This window comes from Balaenoptera acutorostrata, chromosome 3 (assembly GCF_949987535.1).
Source record: "Balaenoptera acutorostrata chromosome 3, mBalAcu1.1, whole genome shotgun sequence".
NCBI lineage: Eukaryota > Metazoa > Chordata > Mammalia > Artiodactyla > Balaenopteridae > Balaenoptera > Balaenoptera acutorostrata.
In genome coordinates, this window is record NC_080066.1 from 154,369,196 (window position 1) to 154,396,600 (window position 27,405).

Here is a 27,405-nt window from a genome sequence, read left to right on the forward strand (position 1 = left end):
CGTGGTAACTGAACTTTTTTTACCCTCTTGGAGTCACTCCTGCTACACGTTGACTGTTTTTCTGGAAAGTTACTCCGATGAATCCCCTCCCTCCTTCTACCCCAACTCCTTCTCCCTCTCGCCAGCTGTCAGTCCGTCCTCTCCTCGGCGCGTCTCTGCTCCCTCCCAGGCCCCCCGTCCAGGCCGCCCCCCGGGCCTGGCGGGACACTGGGCAGGGGCCGGCGAGCGCGCGGGGCCTGGGCAGGGGCGGCCGTGCCCACCCTCGGTGGGGCTGACGCCCGGCCTGGGAGCGGGGTTGGAGCTGGGTTCGGCCCCGCGGCGATCCTGGCCCCGATTCTTCATTGACAAGATTGGAGTCGGGTGGCTCGCGGAAGCTTGGAGATGCTCCAGGGGCATTGAAAAATGGTGGCGTTTTCCGGCAGATCGAGGGTGCCCTCTGGCGAGGCGAGGCCGCCAGTGAAGGAGGCTCCGCAGGTCGGAGCCGGGAAGGCCGGGAGGGCCGGGGGGGTGAGGCTGGGGGCCTGGGGAGAAGGGGCTGCGAAAGAGGACGAGGAAAACAAGACCGAGTGCCCTGGGGAACAGCCTCCCTCTCGGCCCGACGTGCGTACAAGTGCACTTCTCCCTTCCCGGAGTCCCGCTCTGCAGCCGCTCTCGCAGAAATGTCCTCCAGATGTTCGCGGCCTTCCTCCCCGCCGAGGGTTCCGCGGGGAGCTGCGCCAGCCAGCGCAAAGTCAGCAGTTGGCCCGAGCCCATTTCCCAGATGGGTGAGGGGAGGTTTTCTCTCCGCTTTCGTTCCTTTTCTCAGCCTAAGCTTCTAGGTCTTTTCCCATCAAAAGCTTAGGGAGGGCAAGCCACCATGCCCGAGCCCGCCCCCAGGATTGTCTCTGAATTGGTCACTTTCCTGGGACTCAGTGCTGCTCCCCGCCACCCCATCCCACCTCGCCCTAGCCTTCCTGACCCTTCCTGCGAGGTCTGTTTCCTGCCCCTGGCTCCTAGGCCACTAACGGAAGGGAGATTTCTCTGCATCCCCAGGGTCGTGGTTGATCAGTTTAAGCTGAGGACAGTGAGGCATAGACCCATTTAAGAGGCTACACTGCCTGTGAGTGGTGGAGGTGATATTTAACAAGGGCTCTCTGGTTTGGAAGACATTATTTTTATTTGCATAAAACATGAGGAATCCTAGGTGTAGAAAGCTTAAGGTAACTTGCTTTTGAATTACTTTTAGGTCATATAGTCAGTGGGTGTCAACACCGAGATTTGGACCCAGGAAATCTATTGCCAGAGTCTATGCGTTTAACTACTGTGCTCTACTGCCTCTGGAATTCAGCTATCATTTGAGAAATATTTTTGACGTCTACTATATGCCAGGCACTGTTCTAGGCTCTGTAGATGCACCAGTGAACAAAGCAAACAAAACCATTCTCTTATGGACTTTACATCTAGAAGTGGAAGTAGGGCCGTGGGAAAGGCAATAAATGAACTAAATATGTAAATAATGTAGTATGGTAAAAGGTAAGTGCCATGGTGGAAAATAAAGCAGGGGAAGAGGAGACAGAGTGCTTAGGCTGGGGGGACGTTGCAATTTAAAATCAGAGAAGGCCTTACTGAGACCTTTAAGTAAATACTTGTAAAATGGGAGGGAAAATTATTAAAGTGATGTCCTTCTGGACTCCACCTCTACCAAATCAGAGTCTACAGGGACGGGGCACTGACACATGTATTTTTAACAAACTTCATGTTACTGGGTGCCAGTAACATGGGTGCCAGTAACATGCACCAGAGAAAAATATTTCGGTAAGATCTGGCGATTCAGGTGCCCAGCAAGGTTTGGAAAGCCCTACTCCAGGGCTTCTTTCTGCCCAGAATGTGCACCCTTTGCTTTCAGGAATTTGGGGAAGAAGTGGGAGTGGAGGCTTGGAAATTAGCTCTAAAGTGGTGGTGGTGTGGCTATGAGCAGTGGAAGGAAAATAGAAATGGAGTCGGTATTGCTAAGAGCTCTCTAAAATGGAACCAGAAGGCCATTGAGGAAGTGTGAATTATGCGAGTCTCAGACTGGATAAAATCTGACCTTTTGACCACTTATTGTCCTAATGAAGGCATTCAGAAGATCTGCCAGAAACTCAAGATACTTATCAGACCCCTACCTTATAATAACTCGTGACAGCCTATCTACTGATCAGACCCTTACTCTAAAATAACTCATGATTCCTTAAGGACAAATATTTCCTTTCTCGTGTCAGAGTACAGCCTTGTGGCTTTTGCCTTTGTAAGCCCCTGACCCTTTCTCTTCCCTGGAACACTCTTTTGACTTTACCAGAATCTGTGTCTCCTGAATTGCAATTCTTAAGACCCCCCCCCCCAAAAAGCTCTTTATTCTTTGCAGGCTCGATGTTGATTATTGTTCAACAGAGATCACAAGAAATGGAATAATCCAAAGATTAATCCCTTCTTCCTCATCTGGTGCCAAGGAAGAAGGGAACAAGGGCTTCACTGGAGCCTATATTTCATCCATCTTGGGTTTCTGACAGTGAATGTTTTTTCAGGTTAAAATCAAACAGGGTATTAATCTCACTGAGAATCAGAGTTTGTGAGTGAAAGATTTTAGGGGTAATCTCTAAGAGTCACTACAAGGGAGGAAGCTGAGGTCCAGAGAGGGCTCTGCCTGGCTACACAGGTAGTTAGCAGCAGAGCTAGGATGAGGCTTCAACTCTTCTGACATCCACGCGGTACTGTTGTTGTCACAGGCATGCTAACGCATAGCCCTACCCAGTAAACATGTATGGATAAATGGTTGAACTGAATAATTTACTAGGCATTTAAGAAATCCTGCATTCCTGTTTTAGAGTCATTAATCCCACTTCCAAGTCCTCGCTTTTAAGAGGTAGCCATCGAAGCCTTACCCCAGGCATGGTGTTGGGGACATTGTTCACTTTCAGGGTCATGAGCCCATCTTCTGTGGGGGTCCTCAGTACTAGGGACTGGTCAGTGGCATTGACGTGGGGATCTTACATGGAGAGTAAATGAAGACTCAACTCGCTTGTCCCATTAGACTGGGAATTTGGGGGCCGTCTTCCTCTGCTGGCCCAGGAGACTGGCTGGCACCCAGTAACATGCGCCAGAGAAAAATTCTTCAGTAAGATCTGGTGTTAGAAAGGCACCTGGCTCTGCTGCTTAACACTCAGGTGATTTTCCTCAAGGCGTTGCTCTGCACCTGAGTGTCTTCAACTGTTGAATAGAGATTCTGCTCCTGCTCACTTCATGGGGTCTTGGAGGGATTATTTGTACTTTTGAAAGTTATTAATACACAGGTTTTTGATGTGTTGCTTCAGCGGCTCTGTATTCTTGAAGGCAGAGATTATGTATATTGCACTTTTCATTATAAACCATTTATTGGCACCTGACCCGCTGTGTGCCTGTTTTTTCATCTGTCCATTGGAGACAAAACAACTTATCTTGCTTCCCACACAAGGTTGTTATGCCCTTCCCATGAGCTAATAACTGTGAAGGTCCTCTGTACATTGCAAAGAGCTTTACAAATGGAAGGCATCAGAAAAATTACTACTATTACTAGTAGTGCTTTGCACTTGACAACTTATGTATTTGAACAGAGCTACAGATGTAGGCAGTTTCTAAAGACTAAAATTTTTCACTGTCCCACAGGAGCACCCTTATCAGGATTTAATATCTGGAGATTTTTTCCAGATGTCAAAAAAAGGCAGGTTTAGGATAGGTTTGGTTTAAATTGGAGGTTGGCACATAGACTCCAGGAACGATGCGGCGGACCCTTTAAGTATTGGGATGGAAGGGCGGAGCCGTCGTCAGGGACGCGACTGGGCCGCTGGGTTTCCAGGAAGTGACGTCAGGCGACCGCAGAGATGGAGGACGTGCTGGACCTAGGCGAGGAGCGGCGTCGCGGCTCGGCCATCTCCGTGAGGACCGACTCGGGGGGCTTGGGGCCAGGAATTAGCGGGTGGGGAGGAGCGACCCCGCCGGCCCCGGCTTCCCTGAGCCGCCTCGGCCCGGCCTGCCCCTGAGCCTTGCGGGAGTGAGGCCGGGGAGGAGGTGGCCTCCCTCGCCCCGCCCCTGAGGCAGCGGTGAGCTCCTCCGCCGCTGGCCTAGGGTTTGCTTTTTTAAAATCCTCGTAGAGTGGAAAACAGATCCTGCCCCCGCCGGCCTCTGGGACCGGTGGGAAATTTCCCAGCTTCTCACCACTTTCTGGAGCTCCAAGTGCCAACTCCCCTAGAATGGACAGATCTGAGGGTGACTGGAGGGGCCCTGGCCAGAGTCACGCTTTCACTCATCCTAGTGCTTTTCCCTTGGGACATCTCATGGCAGAAGTTGATGTAAAAACCGTACTGTTTTATGCATGGAAGGAAGGAAGGCGTTAGACAGGGAGGTCCTTTCTTGCCACTAATCCCCATGGGGAGGTGGGCGTTACCTCCGTTTTATAGTTAAGGAAATAAAGATTTATAACGCAGGGGAGTGGCTGGGTGCTCGGGGGACCCAGAGGTCAGACGCCGTATAAAGCTGTTGCATGGGTTAAAAAAAGTCAATCTCCAGGAACCTCGATTTCCTTATGTCTAGAATGGAGGTGTTAATGTCTACTTCAAGGAGTTGCAGTGAAGATGAAATGAGATATGCGTGGAAAGCATTTAACACAGTGGCTGGCATGTGCTAAGTTATTAGAAGAGGTTAGCGACTGTTGCTTCTGAGGCTGTGATTTACCCAAGCTTATATATAAATAAGCTGAGCTAGATTCAAGACCCAAGTTCAGTGTGTGTGTGTGTGTGTGTGTGTGTGTGTTTTAACTCCAACACAGCCTCATCAAGACTTTTTACCTTTAAAATTATCGAAGATGACAGTCACTAAAAGATTGGCCCACACGGCAGGTCTTTAGTTTCTGCTGTGGAATCTCTACATGTTTTGAAGAGCCCTAGTAACATCGGAGATCCTCTAAGTAACTAGAGAGGAGATATGAGGATTGGGAGCAAATTGTTCTAGGAAGAAGCAGGTTGCTTGACTGACCAAGAAGAATATTATGTCACCAAGCCTTTCTGATATGTGAGCTTTTTTAGTACCGGGGGATGTGAATGTAGTTATTCATTCATTCTTTCAACAAATATTTATTGAGCCCCTTCTGTGTGTCAGGCATTGATTGTCCTAGGTGCTAGGGATATACCAGTGAAAAAAACTAAGTCAAGTCCCTGCCCTCATGGGGCTTACATTTCAGTGGCAGAAGATGAACAATAAACAGACTATAGATTTAAAACATATAAAACCAGGTAGTAAAGTAGGTTTTCTGCCGGTCATTCCTGTGGATTTACACAGGGTCTTCAAAAAGTTTAAAACCTCAAAATACTTGACATTTATTAGAGAAACTGTCTACAAACAGCATTTAAAGACAAGATCCTTGAATTTTTGTTTGAGCACAATCACTGCATGTAGTATGCCATATTTAGAAACCCAATGTTATGATAAATGGAAAAGGGCAGCCATAGGTGAAGGAGTGCAATCGTCTGTCTTGGGAAGAAAACGAGCTGCTTATTGTCAGAAAGATTGTTTCTGTCATCCCTGAAGCCTAAATGATTGATTAGAATTTGACATGTAAATACTACATAAGGGTTTTTATGCAGGTCTCATGTAACCGCTCTCAGTTTATTGGTGCAGTCAGTTCTTAGAACATCTTAAAAGAAATTCCAGCAGGGCATAGTGGAAGGAACTCAGGATTTGAAGGCAGAAGAAGATTTAGCTCTTAGATTTATCTGCCACTTAATTGCTTTCCTGGGTCTCAGTTTCCTCATTTGTAAAATGGCCTGAATCCCAGTCCCTGTTACTGTGAAATCAAATGAAGCTACATCAAATGAGATCTAAAAGTGCTTACATTAATGCTGGTTTTTTTTTTTAAAGAAAAATGTAAACATTTCACCACCCACTAGTCTGCCTAAAGAATGTTTTGTGTATGTGCTGGGAAGCATTTGAGACACAGAGCCTCCACCCCAGGAGGGCTTTGGGAAACACGTGCAGATGGTTCATTTGATGACTCAGAATTTGAAGTGGTCTGATTTCCAAAGCTAATGTCTCAAGATTCTTGTAAGATCTTTCCTTTAATAACTGTAAGTGCAAATCCAACTAGTGTACACGTCAAAGCAAATGCTATATGTATTTCTCTGGTTTCAGTTACCATGGAATTTCTTTCCCCCCCAAATGCCTTTTGGATAACTATTTTCATGCCAAGCTGCAGCTTTGAAATTAGGCCTTCATAAAATCCCGCATAGGACATGGGAGCCTTGACCACACTCTTCCCGGGCTATGGCATGAGGTCCCTGCCCCCTCTAGAGGAATTTCTAGCTGCATTTCTTTGGGTAGAAAAGGTCTATGGCCATTAAAAGAAAACACTGTGATCAGTACATGAATTTCCTGTTCTACTGTATAGAACTGACCATGGGCGCTTTGTTTTAAGGGTTTGGAGCCTTTTCTAAGTATATACTCAAGTTGCTCAAATCCCATCCTCCACCATGTCATCATAAATCCAGTCCTTGCTTACCTTGGCAGGATTGTCTTCCTCATAGTGGCTCAAAGACGTTTGGGTCAGCAATGCCCCTCATCTCTCCTTACAGGGAGCCAAGATGGGGCGCCGAGCTCAACAGGAGTCAGCTCAAGCCGAGAATCATCTCACTGGCAAGAATTCCTCTTCGATTCTGACTGCAGAGGTGAGTGTTAAAAAATTCTGAAGAAATGCACTCTAAGAGTTAGCGATTACTCAGTGAGCAAGGATTTGGTATTTCATATTTTTTTCTCCTTCTTCTCTTTAATGTCAGCCTTCCTCCTATCTTGATTTGGGAATTCCCTTCCTCGGCATTTGTCCTATTAGCAAGAAGTGAAAGAGGAACTTTTTTCTTTTGATGCCAGAGTAGTTTCTGTGCATTGCTTTATATTCCCAGTGAAGAAGTTTTGTACGTTAACTGAAGCAAGGGACTGGGAGGTTTCAAAATCCAGCCAAAATCCGGGTTTTTATTCCTGCCAGATAAACGCCAGTGAGGCATGCTGGTGACGTAAAGTTGGATTACACAACTGGACATTTGCTCTTGGTGGTGACCTGCACTTTCTACAGTTTTCAGGCAGGAAGGGGATCCGTACTGGCCTTACTTTCCTGGAGACTTTTCCAAGTGGCCTGGAATCGTGGGAATTTATCCAGCCTCTTTGCAGAGGGTGGGTAATCTTGATGAGCATTGCTTTTAATGCCAGGGCACTATTTTCGGCGGTTTCCTCAGAACTTCTTTTCACCCTCCTCTGCCCATTTGAAAAAACTCTGCCCTTTTCAAGAGCTGGCTTCAGGGTAATCCTCGCTGTCAGCTCTTCCTAACTTCTCCAGGCCGACTTAGGGCTCCTACTTCTCAGTTCCCATAGTACCTGTTATAGAACATCTCACATTATGCACTAATTTTTCTTTTTATGTGCCTGGCCCTCTAGACAGTGAGTTTCTGGGCAACAGGCAACCTGGCTTCTCAGTTGCCCAGCTCATTGGCCTACAGTAGGTTTATAACAGATGAGGGCATCTCTGCTGGGAGGCCTTATGGGCCTGAGTACAGCATGCTGGGGACAAGATACAGACACACTTGACTTACATATCACACAGGTAGGAATATGCTTCACTTTCATCAGAAATAAGATATCCACCATGTCTTTAAGTGTTCCACATGGACCTTTCAATTTATCTTTCATTTTCTCACTGATTGTAGAAATATGGGTACAGAGGATCATTCCTCCTCTCAGATAACAGCCATGCCAACACAGAAAAGCTGGCGACTGACCCTTGGCCTCATTGCCTGAAGACGGTAGGGAGAGACTGTGGGGGGATTGTGGGAGAACCAGAGGCAACATGTACCCTCCAAAGGGTAACCACTATCTAGCCACAGCCAGCTGATGCTGTGGGGAAACAGGTCCAGTACTGCCAGCTCTTCTGATTTTCCAAGAGATGGCAGTCTAAAATTTTATGTGAAAGCAACACGTTTTTAGAGGTTAGTGACTAATTATAAAAATTAAATCACCATATGGGCTAGATTAGGCCTGAGGGTTGTCAGTTTGTGACTTTGACCATAGCATCTCCATTATAGAGCTTATTACATTGTATTCTAATTATTTATGCGCCTGGCTCCCTCAGAAGATGTGAGCTTTTGGAAGGCGGCGGTTGTGTTTCACCTTTGTCCCCCTTTGTTTATCGCAGTGCCTGGCACAGAGCAGGCATGCCATTGACACTGCAAAGGGTGAGGGGGTGAAGTACATAGTGTGTGATGAGGGGCTCTTAGAAGCTGAATAAGAGCGTTACAGGGTCAGGGGTGGCAGACTGTGGCACACTGGAGACACAGTTAAGGGGGTATAATGGAGGGAGATAGTGAAAGAAGATATACTAGACCCAACCCTGGATCTCAAGGAGCTTGAACTGCAATGGATGGGCAAGCCAATGACTGGATCAGTGGAAGTCTACTCTTGGCCTTTGGAGGATCCACCCCAACACCAGATCATTAATTCATTTATTTAACAAGTATTTATTGAAGCTTACTGTGTGTCAGGCACCATTTTAGGGGGTTGGCATATTTCAGTGAACAAGAGCCAAATCCCCTGCCATAATGGAACTTATATTTTCGTGATCACTGGCAGTCACAAAGGCTGATTACAAGCCTACGCAATTGTGAAGGAGGTTATAGCCACCTTAGTGGTGAGGTGAGTGAGTCTGAGATGGGCCGGGATGTCCTGATGGCCTTGAAGCCTCTGTGGCGCCCACACCAAATCAGCTACCAAGCTGGGGTCAGTAGGCATAGTTCACCTACCCGTCCCCTTCCCCTCGGCTCAGGGGAGAGTCAGTACTGTGAGCACCTAACTCCAAAGTCGCAGACTGTGATGAACCTCTCAGGGTTTCAGCCTTTCTAGAATACCTACTTATTTCTGCAGAGGCATGTACCTTTTTTTTTTTTTTTTTTTTGGCCCCATCTGGGCCTTAGTATTTTTTCTGGGAGATGACGAAAAGTCATTCTGGGGACTTCGCTGGTGGCACAGTGCTTAAGAATCCACCTGCCAATGCAGGGGACACAGGTTCGAGCCCTTGGGGAAGATCCCACATGGCGCGGAGCAACTAAGCCTGTGTGCCACAACTGCTGAGCCTGCGCTCTAGAGCCCGCGAGCCACAACTGCTGAGTCCGTGTGCCACAACTACTGAAGCCCACGTGCCTAGAGCCCGTGCTCTGCAACAAGAGAAGCCACCGCACTGAGAAGCCCGCGCACCGCAGCAAAGAGTAGCCCCCGCTCTCGCAACTAGAGAAAGCCTGCATGCAGCAACGAAGACCCGGTGCAGCCAAAAATAAATAAATAAATTTATTTTTTAAAAAAAGAAAGAAAAAAGAAAAGTCATTCTGTTCTTCACCCAGCTGGTGCCTCTGACAGCAAAATGCCAGTCAGAATTGCAGGATTCCTTCTCTCCCTGAATTGAGGTTTAAAGCAGCGTGGGCAGCCTCCCCTGGGGCCAGATGCACACTGTGCTGTGCGGGCCTTTTTGGCTGTTTCTTTCTAAGATTAGATTCTAAGACTTATGTGTGTGTGCCCATTTACATTCCACTTCTGAATGTATTACTTGATATATTTATTTTTGTCCTTTCACTGACTATATTCTAGGACGAAGCTATTCATGAAAACGTAAATATGGTACCTGGGGGCTGTCAGACATACTGGAATTACTTTAGAGTTATATAGGAATTAGTTCAAGCAAATGATGATTTTAAAGCGAGCTGGCGGGATGGGGAGTTCCGTGGAGGAAGCAGAGCAGCTTCCAGGTCTGCTGGAATAGAGGGAACGTGGGCTTGGCATCTGAAAACCAGGGCTTGAGCTTGGGCTCTGCTAATTGCCTGGATCTTGAACAACCCCACTAATCTCTCTAATCCTCCATTTCATTATCTGTCAAACAGTGGTAACAATACTACCAAGTTGATGTGAGGATTAAGTGAGATACGTATTTAAAAGCACTTTAGTAAACTGAAAGGCACTGTACAAATGTTCATTCTTTCAGTAAGTAGTGAATAAGAGAGTATTTGGATGGAGCTTTGCTCTTGTTATTAAAGGACCGCACAGAAGGAGGATGTGAGCCTGGGTCTCTTTTAGAAGCGATTTGGAAGTCTCTCCAAGGGTTGCTACTCATTTCTCCACAGGCTGACTAGTAGTGATCTGAAGCAGGTTTTGTGCTTCCAGACTGCAGCGGGCATTCCTCCTGAAGGGTGGATAAGAGCACAGGCCTTGCGGTTAGACAGTCCTGGGCTGAAATCCTGGCCCTGCCACATGTTAGCTCTATGGCTCAGCAAGTTACTTAACCTCTTCAAGCCTCAGTTTCCTCATTGATAAAACAGGGTTAGTATTACATACTTGATAGGGTGACCAGAAAGAAAAAACAAGATAACAGGTATAAAGAAGCCCTTAACCCAGTCTGACCCATAAGTGCTCAGTGTATAATTGCTAACCATTATTGTCTCTCTCCAGAGCTCGGGTGTTCTGTTATTGTGCCTTAACCCTCTCTACAGTTAAAAACTGGTGGCCTTCAGGCTGAATTTCGCCTACAGCCATGTCTTCTTTGATCCGTAGAAAATTAAACATTTTTTAAAACTTGGTTGTTATCATTTCTAAATTAGGAAAATTTACGTGAAAATCCAGATTTGGGGCTCCTCTTTGAAACCAGAAGTCCTGGCACAGCGGGAATGCTGGGCTGACATCCCCACATGGCAGCAGTTGGCTGCAGCTGAGAACGGTGCTTGCTTACGCTTGGCCTGCCCTGTCCAGCTCACCATTTCTTACTTGAATACACCTGGTCAGATTTACTCACATCTGATCTACCTGGCTCCTGTTTCCATTCAAGTTAAAACTCCTGCTCTTTTAGGATGGATTGATTTTCAGGTATCCTTATCAGTATGGAATTTGGCTATATGTATCAGAAACTCAGCCCCAGGGCTTGGAGCAGGCAGGAGTGATTTTTCTCACAGCAAGAAGTCCAGTGGAGGGCAGGGCGGGTGCGGTCACTAGAGAAGGTCCTGCGTTACCCTCACCCCATCTAGACACCTGCTCTGCCATCTGGAGCTTGTAACTTGTTCTCATGGTTGCTGACATGATGGCTGGTTGTTCCCCAGGGATCCAGTCTGTATTTTAGGTGAGGAGAGGGGGAAGAGTGGAAGAGTTCAAGGTTCATGCCAACGAAGTATGTCCCTTCTTATCAGGAAAATGATAGCCAGAGACCTCACCAAGTAGACTTCTAGTTACATGTCATCGGTCAGAACTGGGTCTTAAAACCACCTTAAATTTCAAGGGCGTTCTCAGCTGGGCACGTTGCCACACCCATCACGTTGGGGTTTTGGGGTTAAGGAGAAGAGGAATGACTGTTGAGTAGGCAGTTTGCGACTGACATATCAATTTTAAAAAAAATAGAATTTATACAGAGTTTGTTTTTTGTTGTTTTTTTTTCCTTGTAGGCTTGGGTATAAAAGGAAAGAATTATTTTTAGTAGCAAAAAAAATAAAAATAAAAAATCCACATTCCTCTCCCGTTTTCTAATTTGGGGTTGTGTAGAGTTCAGTGAAAATTTGTATGCCCTCAAGTTCCAAGACATCTGATGCAGTTGCCTGTGTCAAATCTTGCCTCAATCTTTTCCTTCTTCCTGTTTTCTCTGTAACCCCTTGGGGCTTTCTGCCTGTAGGATACCTGTGGCTCAGCCCAGGTAATTATAATTAGACTCTTCCTCCCTGTCTGAAAGAAGACGAAAGGTCTCTTTATTGCTTGTTCAATCTGTAAATTTTCAAATAATTTCAAAGAACTTACCTGCCTAATCATACTGATTAACCAGAAAGATGAACTCTTCCTGTAGTTTCACTAGCTCAGAGTTGATTAGCGTCATGCCTGCTTCTTTCAGGTTGTTGTGAAGGTCAGATTAGGTAATGCACATAAAGGTGCCAGCACACAGGCACCTCTCAAGAAATGGTAACTACCAAGAAGGTTTATGACTGCATCCCTCTGCTTTTTTGTGGGTTTTTTTTTTTTCACCACCTGTTACAAATCAGGCTTGGATCCCTAGATGCATAGTTCAGTTAGCAGTTCAGGTTGGCGTTACAGTTACGGAGACTTTAACTGGTGCCATGATGAGCGTCTTCACGTCTGCAGTGAATAACTTTTTCTGGGCAGAGTAGCTCTGAGAATTAAACTGGATTTCTATGCCTGAACTTTCACCTTCTGTCATTCAAATGATGGTTCTCCTACACGACCTCAAGAAAAGACCTGGACGCTTTCTACCATGAAGTTACACTACCATACGCTGAAGTTGGGAAAAAGGAATCTCAGGGCAAAACCTCTCAGGACTGGCCTGTTTTTTGTTTTTATTTTTTGGGGCTGCCCCACGTGGCTTGTGGGATTTTAGTTCCCCGACCAGGGATTGAACCCAGGCCCTCGGCAATGAGAGAGCAGAGTCCTAACCACTGGACCACCAGGGAATTCCCTGGCCTGTCTTTTTGGATGAGCATTTCTCACTTGGGTCTAAAGCAGTTTGTAGCTTAATTTCCATTTTGCAGATTGTCCTTGTAATAATAATAATTATAGCTGACATTGGAACCGTTCCTACCTCTCTGTCAATTACACACGCTATCCTATTTAAGCCCCGTGGTAACTCTTAAAGTAGTTACTGTACTTATTGTCTCATTTTAGCTATGATGACACTGAGACTTCAAGGAGTCGAGTGACTTGTCCACAGTCATTCAGCTAACGTCTGGCTGTACTCTCTCAGACTCCAGACAGATTCTTAAACACCACCTAACTTCTCCTACCTGCTGGATAGTTAGATGCACAGACCTCCCAGTAGAGAAAGGCTTTTGGCGGGAGCTGAGAGACTTTTGGGTTTTCCTCTTGGAATCCTTTTGGTGAGGGAGTAAGTTCTCACTTGATTATCCTTATTCGTCCACTTGTCTGGAAAAGTGTTTGAGACACAGCTGTTCTCTTTCTCTTCCTCCTCCGCCCCCCATCCCTTTGGTGCTCCTCCTAGGACGCAGAACTGACACTCAGCCAGATTCTCTTGCAGGAATCTGAGAAATGCTGCTGGGCTCATGTTCCCAAATTAGGCCAGTTTCCTCATCCCCCAGCAGCTCTACTCAGCTGGAGCTTCCCTGGCACGTTGCATTACGTCTCTTGCCCTCCGCCTGTTCCTGACTGGTCTGCCAGCGGGCAGTTATTTTCAGCCCAGCTAGGGTTATCTGCTGACCCTTTTTGGTGACATTTTTCTTCTTTCTCACAAAAATAACTTTCCTAGATTAGTCACATTTTTCAGCCTTTTTCGTAGTCCCTCTCCAATGGGCTGGATTGAATGATGCTTCTGATAACGTCGTAGGAGAGGGATGCGGGGAATCCGACGTGGAACCCGTTGACGAGGAATGCGTTTTCCACACTTCATCCTGAGGTCACGCTCTGTATGCCTCACTTTTGAACTCTCCCTCGGGGTGGGCAGATGTGCATTCCTGACCCATCCCTGGGGCTGGCCACTGTGTGGGCGGGAACATCATCCCCGGGGTAGATCACGCAATTGGAAATAGCATCTCAAGATTCTCCTCCAGCGCTTACTCGGTCTCTTTCAGCACTCCAGTACAATGCCTCATGCCTCCTTCTACTATGTATTACGTGTCAAGCTGGCTTCCTACCAGAAATGTGGTGCTTGAAGATCACTTAGAATTCTCTCCCTCACCTGTGGGGAGGGTTAAGTCAGAACTACATGTAAGAGTTTATTTAGCTCAATGCTCCTTTAAGTTAGCCACTGTTCTCATCTACACAACCTAAGAAGTAGGAACGATGATCATTTTGTCTTTAATCCCAGCTCTGCCAATTCCTCGGTGTGTATTCTAGGCAAGTTACTTAACCACTCTGAGCCTGTTCCTCCTCTGCTGAATGGAATAATAGTAGCTATCTCCTAGTGTTGCTGGAGGATTAAATAAGAGAATGTACAAAGCTCTTAGGACGGTGCCCGCCGCATGCTAACTATTATTGTCATTATCTGTGTCACATGAGAATTAGAAAGTGTTTTCAGTTTATCTTCAATTGCAGTTCTGTTCAAGATACAGAGATATTCTTTTTTTTAAAAAATTATTTATTTATTTATTTATTTTTGGCTGTGTGGGGTCTTCGTTTCTGTGCGAGGGCTTTCTCTAGTTGCGGCGAGCGGGGGCCACTCTTCATCGCGGTGCGCGGGCCTCTCACTGTCACGGCCTCTCTTGTTGCGGAGCACAGGCTCCAGACGCGCAGGCTCAGTAGTTGTGGCACACGGGCCTAGTTGCTCTGTGGCATGTGGGATCTTCCCAGACCAGGGCTCGAACCCGTGTCCCCTGCATTGGCAGGCAGATTCTCAACCACTGCGCCACCAGGGATGCCCCAGAGATATTCTTATTTCATCGAACTAACTGGCTCTTAGGGCAAAGAAACATTTGGATGAGAAATCCTTTTGGTGAGAATTCTTTGTGCCACTTAAGACCCGTTTTGTATGTCTCCTTGACCAGTTGTTTGCTAATACCTTTTCATCTTCTTTTCAAAACCCAACCCGCTGTCTAGAGGTTGGCAGTCTTTCCAAAGAGTGATCCTTAATTGCTGACTTAACATCATTTTGTTGTTCTGGGGCATATGGGTAGAAAAATGAGGAGGGCAGGAGTGACCTTGGTGACCTCAGTGACCTTGGAATAGAAGGTAACATCCATTCATTTCTTCATTCATTTGCTTATGAAACTTGATTGAGAGCTTTCTGCGTGGCAGGCATTGTGCTTGAAGCTGGCAGTACAGTGACAAACCAGACATGCTCCCTGTCCTCTCTGAACCTTGATCTGGGGGCTGCAGAGAATTAAGTGCCAGGTGGGGGTGAACACAAAAAGATACAGGAATGCCTTCATCGAGCCCTTTTCCTTTTGGGGAAATCTGGAAAGGTTTTCTAGGAAAAAATCATGTTTGAGTTGAGACTTGAAGGATGAGTAGAAGGTAGCCAAGTGAAGGGGCCAGGATGGGCCAAGGAGGGGAGAATATTCCAAGTAGAGGGATGAGCATGTGCCAAGTTGTGGAGGCCAAGGAGAGAGCGTGGCACGTGGGATTTGTTAGCGGAGCAGGTGACCATACAGGTGACGGAATAGTGGTCCTCAGTGACTTTTGCAAGCAGTGTGATGTTTTTCAAATATTCAAAAACCAGCCCCCTTGCCTTTTTTGACAAATGAACCATGTGAGACCAACATTTCTTATATGACACTGAAATAATTGGTAATATTATGAAGTTTAGACTGTGACCTTTCAATATTTTCCTAGCCTTGTCTTTCACTGATGCATCTTCAATGCAACCATTACACTTCTCTCTCTATGCGTTTATGTTTTCTGGTCAGGAAACCTCTGAGAAGTGCTTGAGTATAGTATTGATGGCTTGGAACTCTTCTGGCTCATCCTTTTTAAGGAGGGGCTTAGTAGATCAGTAGTTTGCAGTGTTCACACTTAATTTATGTCCTAAAAATTCCTAGGTTCCTCTAAGGATAGATTGTGTGTGTGTGTGTGTGTGTGTGTGTGTGTATTAGATCCTGGTAACTCTAGGAGAGAAATCATGGAAGTAATTTTGAATTAGTCGTGATCTGACAGGATTTAGAAAATGTCTTTTGATTTCACAAAATAAGAGATTGTCACCCAGAGTCTAGTAATTACAAGTGTATGCTAGATGCTTAATAAAAGTATGTGTAAATGGATCAATGATACAAGCCTAGTTAGTGCCTGTGATCTATTACTACTGCGTTGCCTCAAGAAAGATGAGAATACTTGTTGTAGTCTTCTCAGGGTTCCTAATTTGCATACACATGATTAACAGCCATAGGTCATATCTGACCCATTTGGTATGGGTCAGATATGGAATCGTAGTATTGGAATTTGGTTTGACTTCTCTTTGGGGTAAGTAGACTACTGGCTTATATTCAGAAATTTTTTTTTTGGTATGTGAAAATTTTCATGGTAATGATACTTTTGTTGCAATGAAAATTGACTTATATTCAGGCAAGGTTCCCAGAGCAAAGACTTCTCAGAATCTTTGGCTGTAAATAGTATTCTGTTAGGAAAAAAATAAATTGAGAATTAGAGAAATGGTTTAAACCACTATAAACTCTCCTGGACTGAGTCAATTGCCTCATAACTGGTCTCTCCTTTTGTATTATTGCCCTCCTGCAGGTCAGCTGTAGTGGTCTTATAAAATATGCGTCATTCATTTCACACTCAAAACCCTTTAAAGGGCACCCGTTGCCCTTAAATCAAAAAATCCCAAATGCTTACTTTGCCCCTTTGTGATTTGGGCCTTCCTATGTCTCCAGCTTCCTTCACACCAGCTACCTTGTGGCAGTCACAGGGAGTCGTTACTTTGCTTGTACAGTTCCCTATTCTGGTTCCTTAGAGTACTGTAATTCCACAGAATAGAATAGAGTAGAACAGACTAGAATATTCCCTGGAATACTTACCCATGCTCTTTGCTGGGCTGACTCTTACTTCTTCTTTGGGTTCAGCTTGAATATCCCTTCTTCTATTTAAATGAGAATATTACCTTCTCATTTAACTTAGCTCCCCGTATTGTACTCTGGTAGCGTTTTTTTGTTGTTGGTGGTGTTTTCTTTTCTTTTTCACTTTTTTTTCTGTCACCCCAACCGCAGTTTGTAACTGTATGTCTGTGTAGTTATTTGGGTCCATCTCCCTCACTAATTGCACACTCCAGAAGCTCCTGTTCGCTTCCCTGAGCCTGGCACTTTGTAGGTCCTCAGTGAATGAGAACCAGGCGTGGAGCATGCTGTGTTCAGCTCAGGGCCAGATTAGTTTGAGGGGCCTGTGGGACCACCATCTGGAGATGTGCGGGAGGCTTTGATATGTGGGACTCATGCTTTGGACTGGGCTCTGAGCTGGAGCTAAGGGTTTGGGAGCCATTCGTATCGAAGTGGTAAATGAGAGCTCTGGAAGGGAGAGTTTGTAGAGAGAGAAGAGGAGAGGCTCTTAGCCAGAATCCGAGGAACCCCATGTTTAAGAAACACACGGCCAAGGAAGGAGGAGGAGGAGACGGAGGAGGAGTGGCCAGAGGGGAGAGGGCATCACCAGGCCCCTGTGCTGTCCAGAGCGCAGGTAAGAGACAGTGTCAGGGACTTAGGGGTCAGGAGGGTCCAGGAAGGCGAGACCTTCCCTCTGGAGCAGGGTCTGTCTGACTGAGCAACTAGGGGTCCCTGTACTCACAGGGGAGCAGTCAGAGAAGGGACCATGTGCACCTGGCACAGGACCACACAGCAGGCAGGCTGTCAGTAAATATTTGCTGAAAGAATTCAGTGGATAGGTTATGATGCTCGTGTACTCACCACCAAATGTAAAGGGCCTCCCTGTCTCCTTCCCAGATCTCTTTCTTCCTTTTCCTCTGTTATTGAGCCTTCCTCTGTTTCTCCTTTTTTCCCTCCTCTTTCTCTTTTTCCTGTATCTCGTCCTGTTTTTTATTCTTCACCAGCGATAACAGAGGACTCCATCCCCCATACTCCTTTTTGCCCATCCATTCCTATATATATATATATATATATATATATATTTAATGTAGGAGTCTTTTTTGTCTGTTTGTTTTTGTTTATTTATTTTTGGCTGTGTTGGGTCTTCGTTTCTGTGCGAGGGCAAGTGGGGGCCACTCTTCATCGCGGTGCGCGGGCCTCTCACTATCGTGGCCTCTCTTGTTGCGGAGCACAGGCTCCAGACGCGCAGGCTCAGTAGTTGTGGCTCACGGGCCTAGTCGCTCCGCGGCATGTGGGATCCTCCCAGACCAGGGCTCGAACCCGTGTCCCCTGCATTAGCAGGCAGACTCTCAACCACTGTGCCACCAAGGAAGCCCTATATATTTTTATTGATGTATTTAAAAGTAGAATTTTATTCCTTCATTTATTCACTTATTTATCCTACGTTTAATATAATATACACTTTCCAATGCAAAAATGAATAAGATAACTTCATATTCTAGTTATATCGACCCACACACTTAGACCAAAAAATTATAATATTTAAGTGGCATCAGAGAGTGGGAGCACAGAAGGAGCAGCCAACCCTGCCTGGGACTTAGGGATGGCATCCCAAAGGAGGTGACCCTTGAGGTGGGTCGCAGTGAACGAGGAGGGATTTGCCAATGAGAGGGAAGGGCAGCGGGAAAAGCCTGTTCTAAGGCATGCGTCGTTAAGGGGCCTGGTGTTTCCAGGACACAGTGAACAACTTAGTGTCTTAGGAATGAAGGCCTTGCATTCCAAGTGGAGGAGTTTGGATTTATTTTATATGTTGTAGGAATTCCACAAAGATTTTAAAGCAGGGAAAATGTTATTGACTTTGTTTTCTAGGAAAGTGAATCTGGCAGCTATGTGGAGGATAGTCTAGAGGGGGAGAGCTTGTTGGCAGGGAGACCAGTGGGAGGCGGTTGGAGCATCTCCTCCTGAGATGATGAGCCATGAACCAGGCAGTGTTCCCAAACTTCAGGCATTCCCAGACCGTTTTTACAGTTTCGGGTATCCACATACCACTTGCATTAGTGTTAACAATTTTCTTTAGATCAGCTCCCTTTTTATACTTAAATGCATTTATTTTTGAAAAGAAACTACAGGTTGTGATAGTTATGTTTTTCCCAGTACACATTAAAATACACACATGGCTATTTTTGAGAGGCACATGCATCTACCACCGCCAGTCACCTTGCTTACGCCAGTGGCGTGCGTACCTTACTTTGGGAAACGATAAATTAAAGCCTGGCAGAGACGTGAAGAGGAGAGGGCAGTGCCCAGAGACATTTTTCAGGGAAGATGGATAAGAGGTGGTAACAGATTGACTGTTGGAGGTGGGAGGGAAGGAGTGTCTGGAGTTGACTCCATTTGTAGCCGAAAAGGCTGAAAGGATAATGATATTTCTGAGACTGAGAATTTAAAGAGTCTCAGCAGTGCGGGGACCAAGAAGAGATGATTGTTTCAATTTTGGGCGTGTTGAATGTGAGTTGCCTTCAGGATTTTCAAAGAGATCTGTTGAGTAAACAGTTGAAAATTTGGTCTGGGGCTTAAGAGAGAAAGTTGGAAACGAGTGTTAACAGATGTGGGAGTTACCAGCATATATCATATAATCTGGTGTCTCTAAGAGGAACATACAGGAAGAACTTGTGATTCCTTTGTGTGGCACATAGACCCTTCATTATTTCCAGGTGCAAATGTGTGAGGATTTTAAGCAGAGAAGAGAGACAGATTTGCATTTTAGAAAGAGCACATTGGCAGTAATTGGTCAGGGATGGATCCAGGTTTCGTGGGTCCTGAAACTTACACAATTTAGAGACCTTCTTTAAGAAAAAAAATTCAAAATTATGAATTCAAAATGGATATGAAAGTAAATACTTAGTTGTAATGAGAAAAGAAATCACAGCCAAGTTACTAGGCCTTGGACATTCAGGTTTCTTTCTTGGAGTTCTTGTTAGGCAGTGTACCAGAAATGCTTGCATAGACATGCCTCCTGATTGAGAGCTAGCTTCTCCTCCGTATCTAGAACTCTCTGTAACTCCTGTCTAGAACTCTCTGTAACTCCTAGGGGCCTGTGCAGGCAGGGGTGGGGTATAGACTGGAGGAAGGTGAGACTGGAAGCAGGGAGCCCAGGTAGGACCCAGCTGAGAGAAGGCAAAACATGAGCTTGTGAAGCCTTAATTTGCATGGTTGTGCAGTTTTCTCCAACACCCCTCAGCAGGCTAGGTATTGACACAGTGAAGGCATAGGGTTGGCTTGATTCAGGTTCGGGGGAGCTCTAGGGGAAATGTAGGACATGAATACCATCAGGACCGTGGAAGTGAGCTGGGTTGATAGGGAAGGAAGAGAAACCAAGAAGGAAGTTCTTAGATCAGGAGGGGAGGAAGGGACTAGGTATTTCAGATTGGAGCAGCTCCAGAGTATGAGTTTGAAAAAGTAGCAAGGTCATTGGCATTTAAAGGATCAGGGAACTATGAGGCTAAGCATTAGATGAACTGTTCATGTGAACCTTGACTTTACTTAGAACGATGAGACTAGTGTTGGAGAAGGAATGCCCACATTTTTGCTCAATGTGTGCTCAGGCAATTATTTGTGACAGGGATGAAGAAGGTAAGAGATGCAATGTAGCTGAACAATACGAGTTTCAAAAAAATGTTCCATAATAATTTGAAAGAGTAATGGTCTAGAGGAACTTTGGGGAGCGAGACAGGAGGGTTACCTTGGGACCCTTGTTCGTGGGGTTTTAAAGAATGAGCAGGCTCTACTTGAAAGAGCTGCAGGAGGAATGAAGTCCATAGGGGAAAGCCAGGATTTAAGAGAGGCAAGGAGATGGAAAGAGTGGGCTGTGAATAGATAATGTCTAATCTGCTTGGGAACCATAGGATTGAAGGCAGAAAGCCTCACTGACATCATTAGCTAGGCTAGATTTCTTCTCATTATGTGGCATGTCAATAATTACTGAGAAGGAGCAGAATGATAGTAAAATATTCTCTTAATAATGATACTTTACAGGAAAAGGGTTCTGACTAATGTTGAATGTGATTGGTGATAGACTGAAACATTTCTGGTCACATGCCTTTACCCAGCGTGATAGAGAATTATGTCACCGTGTTTGGCTGATTGCTTTTAGGTTCCATTTTAATCCCTCCGTTGGCTTTTTTTTTTTTTTTTTTAAGGAATTCCTTTATTTTTTATTATTTATTTATTTATTTATTCATTTTTGGCTGTGTTGGGTCTTCGTTTCTGTGCGAGGGCTTTCTCTAGTTGCGGCAAGCGGGGGCCACTCCTCATCGCGGTGCGCGGGCCTCTCACTATCGTGGCCTCTCTTGTTGCAGAGCACAGGCTCCAGATGCGCAGGCTCAGTAGTTGTGGCTCACGGGCCTAGTTGCTCCGCGGCATGTGGGATCTTCCCAGACCAGGGCTCGAACCCGTGTCCCCTGCATTAGCAGGCAGAGTCTCAACCACTGCGCCACCAGGGAAGCCCCGCTCCGTTGGCTTTTTAGGTATAGCTTTTTATACTATTTTTTTAGTGGTTGCTCTAGGGATTAGAATATGCATCCTTAATTTATCACTGGCTAGCTAGTGTTAGTATTATACCACTTCACATAAAACGTGAGACCCTTGTGACAGTATAAATCCATTTTTCCCCTTTTATCCTTTGTGCTAGTAATGTCATGTACTTTAAAACTACATACTTTATAAAACCCACAATACAATTGTCATTTCACTTTAAACAGTTGTCACTTGGAGAAATTAAGAAAAAAGATAGTCTTTTTTTTTGAATGTTATTTATTTTTTATACAGCAGGTTCTTATTAGTTATCTATTTTATACCTATTAGTGTATATATGTCAACCCCAGTCTCCCAATGCATCCCACCACCACCGCTTTCCCCCCCTTGGTGTCCATATATTTGTTCTCTACATCTGTGACTCTATTTCTGCCTTGCAGACCGGTTCATCTGTACCATTTTTCTAGATTCCATCCACATATATGCGTTAATATATGGTATTTGCTTTTCTCTTTCTGACTTACTTCACTCTGTATGACAGTCTGTAGGTCCATCCACGTCTCTACAAATGACCCAGTTTCGTTCCTTTTTATGGCTGAGTAATATTCCATTGTATATATGTACCACATCTTCTTTATCCATTCGTCTGTTAATGGGCACGTAGGTTGCGTCCATGACCTGGCTATTGTAAATAGTGCTTCAGTGAACATTGGGGTGCATGTGTCTTTTTGAATTATGGTTTTCTCTGGGTATATGCCCAGTAGTGGGATTGGTGGGTCATATGGCAATTCTATTTTTAGTTTTTTAAGGAACCTCCATACTGTTCTCCATAGTGGCTGTATCAATTTACATTCCCACCAACAGTGCAAGAGGGTTCCCTTTTCTCCACACCCTCTCCAGCATTTGCTGTTTGTAGATTTTCTGATGATGCCCATTCTAACCAGTGTGAGGTGATACCTCATTGTAGTTTTGATTTGCATTTCTCTGATAATTAGTGATGTTGAGTAGCTTTTCATGTGCCTCTTGGCCATCTGTATGTCTTCTTTGGAGAAATGTCTATTTAGGTCTTCCACCCCTTTTTTAATTGGGTTGTTTGTCTTTTTAATATTGAGCTGCATGAGCTGTTTATATATTTTGGAGATTAATCCTTTGTCCGTTGACTCGTTTGCAAATATTTTCTCCCACTCTGGGGGTTGTCTTTTTGTCTTATTTATAGTTTCCATTGCTGAGCAAAACCTTTTAAGTTTCATTAGGTCCCATTTGTTTATTTTTGTTTTTATTTCCATTACTCTAGGAGGTGGGTCTAAAAAGATCTTGCTGTGATTTATGTCAAAGAGTGTTCTTCCTATGTTTTCCTCTAAGAGTTTTATAGTGTCCCGTCTTACATTTAGGTCTTTAATCCATTTTGAGTTTATTTTTGTGTGTGATGTTAGGGAGTGTTCTAATTTCATTCTTTTACATGTAGATGTCCAGTTTTCCCAACACCACTTATTGAAGAGACTGTCTTTTCTCCATTGTATATCTTTGCCTCCTTTGTCATAGATTAGTCGACCATAGGTGCGTGGGTTTATCTCTGGGCTTTCTATCCTGTTCCACTGATCTATATTTCTGTTTTTGTGCCAGTAGCATATTGTCTTGATTACTGTAGCTTTGTAGTATAGTCTGAAGTCAGGGAGTCTGATTCCTCCAGCTCTGTTTTTTTCCCTCACGATTGCTTTGGCAAAGATAGTCTTTTATATTCACCCATATGCTTACCATTATAATTGTTCTTCATCTCCTCCTGTAGATCCAAATTTCCATCTAGTGTCATTTCTCCTTAGCTTGAAGAACTTCTCTTAGCATTTCTTGCAGTACAGATTTGCCAAGAACAACTTCTCTATTTGCTCTATCTAAAAATATTTTTATCTCACCCTCATTTTTGAAGGATCTTTTCTATCGATATAGAATTCTGAACTGAAAATTTTTTTCTTTCAGCACTTTAAAGATTGTCATTCCTTTGTTTTCTGGCCTTCATTGTTTCTGATGATTGTACTCCATTATGTAAGTCTTTTCTCCTTCCTCTGATTGCTTTACAGACTTCCTTTTTATCTTCGGATTTCAGCAGTTTGACTGTGATGTGCCTAGGTGATTTGCTTTGTACTTGTTCTGCTTGGGATTTGCTGAGGTTCTTAGGTCAGTAACTCAATATGTCTCACCAAATTGGAGAATTTTGGCCATTATTACTTCTAATATCTTTTCTGCTCCGTTTTCTCTCTCCTTGTTCCTGGGACTCCGATTGCCTATATGTTAAACTGTTTGATATTGTCCCATCAGTTTGTCCTGTGTTTTTTGTCCCTGAAGCATTGTTAATTTTCCCCTTTCCTTTATCTTTTTGTTCTTCAAATTGCATATTTTCTGTTGATCTGTCTTCAAGTTCACTGATTATTTCTTCTGCTGTCTTCAGACTGAACTTTTCATTTCAGATACTGAACTTTTAAATTCGAAAGTTCCATTTTTTTTTTTACATAGCTTCTGTTTCTCTATTAGATTCCCCATTTGTTCATTCATTATGACCATCTTTGAAATCCTTGAACATATATTTATAATAGCTGCTTTAAAACCCTTGTCTGTTAATTCCAATATCTGGGTCATGTTGGGGTCAGTTTTTATTGTTTTACTTTTGACTATAGGTCATGTTTTCATGTTTCTTCACATGTCTAGTAATTTTTGTTGGTATGCAGGACATTTTGGATAATACATTGTAGAAACTCTGGATTATGTTACCTTTCTTTGAAAAGTGTTGATTTTTGTTTTAGCAGGAAGTTGAATTATTTTCAGATCACCTTGAATTTATGAAGACTTGGTTTTAGGCTTTGCTAGGTCAGGTCTATTTTGGTTTTGCCTTTAGTCCCAGAGCAAATCCCATAGACCCAGGACATGGTCTTTACTCCTAAAGTGTGGTTTTTCTGGGATTTCAGTGGAAAACCCAAGGTGTGTACCAAGTACCTTTAACTTGGAACTCATATTCCAATCTGTGTTGTGCCTGCAGTGGGCAGCAGCTGAAATTTTGCCTCCACTCTTTTTTATTTTTAGCCCTTCAGCAACTGCTTTTCACGGAGTTTCTTGGAGTCTCCTCCATGCATGCGTAGTTCAGGTATTGACCAAAGGATTTTAGGGGAGTTTATATGCAGATTTGGGGCTCCCTCCTTCCCAGGATTTCTCCCTGTCTATCTTTAGTGACTCTGGCAGCCCCAAGTTTGTCCTCAAACCAATAAAACTGCAGCTTCCTGCTTGAATTCTAGCTGCTCAGTTGCTGCCCAGACTGGAGAGTGCACTCAAAGGGAAAATCCATTTAAACATGGATTTTTACCCAGTGCAGTTCTTGTCTTTCAAGGGTCAGATCCCCTCCAGTTTCCCCTACACTGCCTTTGTTTGCCCAGTAGTGCCTTCAGATAGTTGCTTTCTATATTTTGTCCAGAGTTTATACTTGGTATCTGTGTGAAGGTGAGTTGAATACAGACTGCTCCCCCATTACTGGATCCAGAAGCTGTCAGTTGCTTTTGGATTGTTTCAGACTACACTGTGGTTTTTTTTTCAAGTGGTACTGTTGGCAAGAAACGAATGAGAGTGGTTGGTGCAGAAACAACAAACACTTTCTCTTGGAATAACTGACGGGCATTCAGGTGCCTTAGCTATTGAGACAGGAAGTGTTCTAACATCCCTGGTGATTTGGGAGTAATGATCAGAAACATGGGTATGAAAGAGGCCCAGAGACCTGGGATTCAGTCCCCATGATGTAAGAGCTTATCCTTGCAGGTGCTGTGCTGAGCACTCTGAAAAGGTAGTCGAGAAAGGACTCTGAAGTTATAGATACAGAGAACAAACAGGTGTTTGCCTGAGGGGAGGGGGCGGGGGAGGAAATAAATAGGTGAGGGAGATTAAAAGGTACCAACTTCCAGCTGCAAAATAAATGAGTCACGGGGATGAAATGTACAGTGTGGGGGGATATAGTCAGTAACTATGTAGTATCTTTGTATGGTGACAAGACTCATCGTGGTGATCATTTGGAAAAGTATAGAAATATCGAATCACTGTGTTGTGTAACAGGAACTAACATAGGTCAATTATACTTCAAAAACAAGCAAACTCATGGAAAGAGAGATCAGATTTGTGATTACCAGAGGTGGGAGTGGTGGTGGGAGTGGGGGGAGGGGGAGTTGGACAAAGGCAGTCAGAAGATATAAACTTCCAGTTATATGATAAATAAGTTCTAGGGGTTTAATGTACAACACGATAAGTACAATGAACCCTGCTGTATGATATATATGAAAGTTGTTAAGAAAGTAAATCCTAAGAGCTCTCATCACAAGAAAAAAATTTTTTTCTATCTCTTTAATTCTGCATCTATATGAGATGATAGATATTCATTAAACTTACTGTAATAATAACTTCATGATGTGTGTACATCAGATCATTATGCTGTACCCCTTCAACTTATACAGTGCTGTACGTCAATTAGATCTCAGTAAAACTGGAAGAAAATAAAAGGAAGGCCTCTGGATTTGGAGAGGTTGGCAGGGTGCTATGTCAAGGGCAGGAGGTCTTCCTATACAGCCTCGAGCTGAGTAGGAAGATTTACGGGTTACGTGTACCCAGGCCATGCCTTTTGCACGAGGCCATTGTCACCTGGGAGCAGTCGAGCGGATGGCCTTACGCCTTTCTTGTTTGAGAAAGGGTGGGAAGAGAGCCTGAGAAATCAACCTTGGGCTTGGACTGAAAAGCTGAAGGAGAGAGAGAGCATAGCACGTCTTAACACTGGTCTAGGAGGATGTTGTTTTCCAAAATGAGAGAACCAAGCACAATGTAGCACGTTTTTCATAAACTAAATTTATTCACCGTCAAGGACCATTCTTTATTCTGGTTTGTGTCCTTCCTAATTTGGGGAGCTTGAACAGATTCCTTCTTTAATGAAATAGTGGTGAGAGGAAATAGTGGTTTTTTGTTTTTAAAGATTCTTAACAAAATTAAAGGCTGTGAACTCACTACTGCCAACCACATCCCACCCCACCCCCCACAAACAAAGTTTGTTTATCGAAATATTGGCTGTCCATGAAATCTAGAAGTCTAGGAAACACAGTTCTAGAAGGTTAAAACAATTTTTTAGGGTTGCTGGGCTCCCTTGAAATCCTGTGAGGGGAGGTAGTGAGGTGTGTGCTAATTTGCCAGCCATGACTTGGTCTCGCCCAGAGCATCTTCCCTCGCCTCCTGGGCCGCCGCAGGGTAAAGAACTGCAGCGCGAGGCCTGTGATGTCCACGGTCTCACAGCGGTGAACAGAGTAGGGATTTGGACGGGCATTCCTCTCTGCCTCCCACAGGATGGGGAATATTCCCAAATGTTCCCACGTACCCTATCATACAGAGACCCAAATCCCATATTTCAATACACAGTCCTCAAACTGCCCACTTCAAATGACGCATGGGTTAATATTCTTCCACGCTCCCTCCACTTCTTTTCCGTCAGTGCCCTTGAGGGGTTGTGGGAGATCAGGTTTCCTAAAGCAGCGAGGTTACAGCTTGCTCCTCTGCTCTCCGTTTGTTCCAGGTTATCCCAGTCTGGATTTGGTTGAGGTAGCAAGTCTAGGCTCTGCTTATCCGAAGTCAACAGGTGCCGGGAGGGCTCGCTTCCTGGAGGGCTGGGAGCTCACACCCTCCACACTGTGCGGCCTTCCGGTTACACACATGCACGTGGGTTTTAACAAACTGAAAGGACTTAACGAGAATGACAAAAACTATAGGTTTTGATTTATGATGAAAGTTGAAAGGAATGTTTATTTTGGCTGAACCGAAGAAAGTCTGGGGGAACAGGGCATTTCTTTATAAGTGTATGGAAGGTATAGACCCGAGAAAGCTGATTTCGGATGACCCAAAGGGATGTAACTGAGATTAAGAGGATGCCACCCAAGGTAAGAACATCCAGGATGAATTTTAAGAATGATTTTGGGGGCTGAAATCTGTTCTCTTTGGATCAGCCTCTTTCACAAATGGCTGGCAGCCCTGTCCCATGAGTCATTTGAAGTGGGCAGTTTGATTACTGTATTGAGATATGGGATTTGGGGCTTTTTATGATAGGGTATGTGGGAATACTGGGGGAAGTGTGACACCACGAGAGTAATCGCCGGATACTGTGGTTGCCTGAACATCACATTTATTTCTCAGCAGAGGAACTGTGACTTCCTCCTCTTGGTTCAGGCAACTTTAAAGGATTTCTCTCTGTTCAGGGAAGCTGGACTAGGTAAGAGCTGGACCCCTGGAATGAAACTTGTGCAAGGCAGTCCCAAATAAAAGGCCCTGCTTT

General features: G+C 44.6%; 2 protein-coding genes across 5 annotated transcripts in view; one reads left to right on the forward strand and one right to left on the reverse strand.

Annotated features, from left to right (window-relative positions):
* The window catches only part of TGFB3 (transforming growth factor beta 3), a 29,418-nt gene extending 22,722 nt beyond the window's left edge, over positions 1-6,696 (reverse strand). The window contains exon 1 of one of the 2 annotated variants that reach the window (XM_028167084.2): positions 6,545-6,696. The gene's annotated coding sequence lies outside the window, so the exon portion shown is untranslated. The remainder of the gene's footprint in view (positions 1-6,544) is intronic. The other variant, XM_057543397.1, reaches the window with a different exon arrangement.
* The window catches only part of IFT43 (intraflagellar transport 43), a 95,819-nt gene continuing 72,277 nt past the window's right edge, over positions 3,864-27,405 (forward strand). Inside the window, exons 1-2 of one of the 3 annotated variants that reach the window (XM_007184500.2) lie at positions 3,864-3,929; positions 6,618-6,710. In XM_007184500.2, the coding sequence (XP_007184562.1) occupies positions 3,876-3,929; positions 6,618-6,710 (147 nt within the window). In that variant the 5' untranslated portion in view covers positions 3,864-3,875. The other 2 variants (XM_057543398.1, XM_007184501.3) reach the window with 2 other exon arrangements.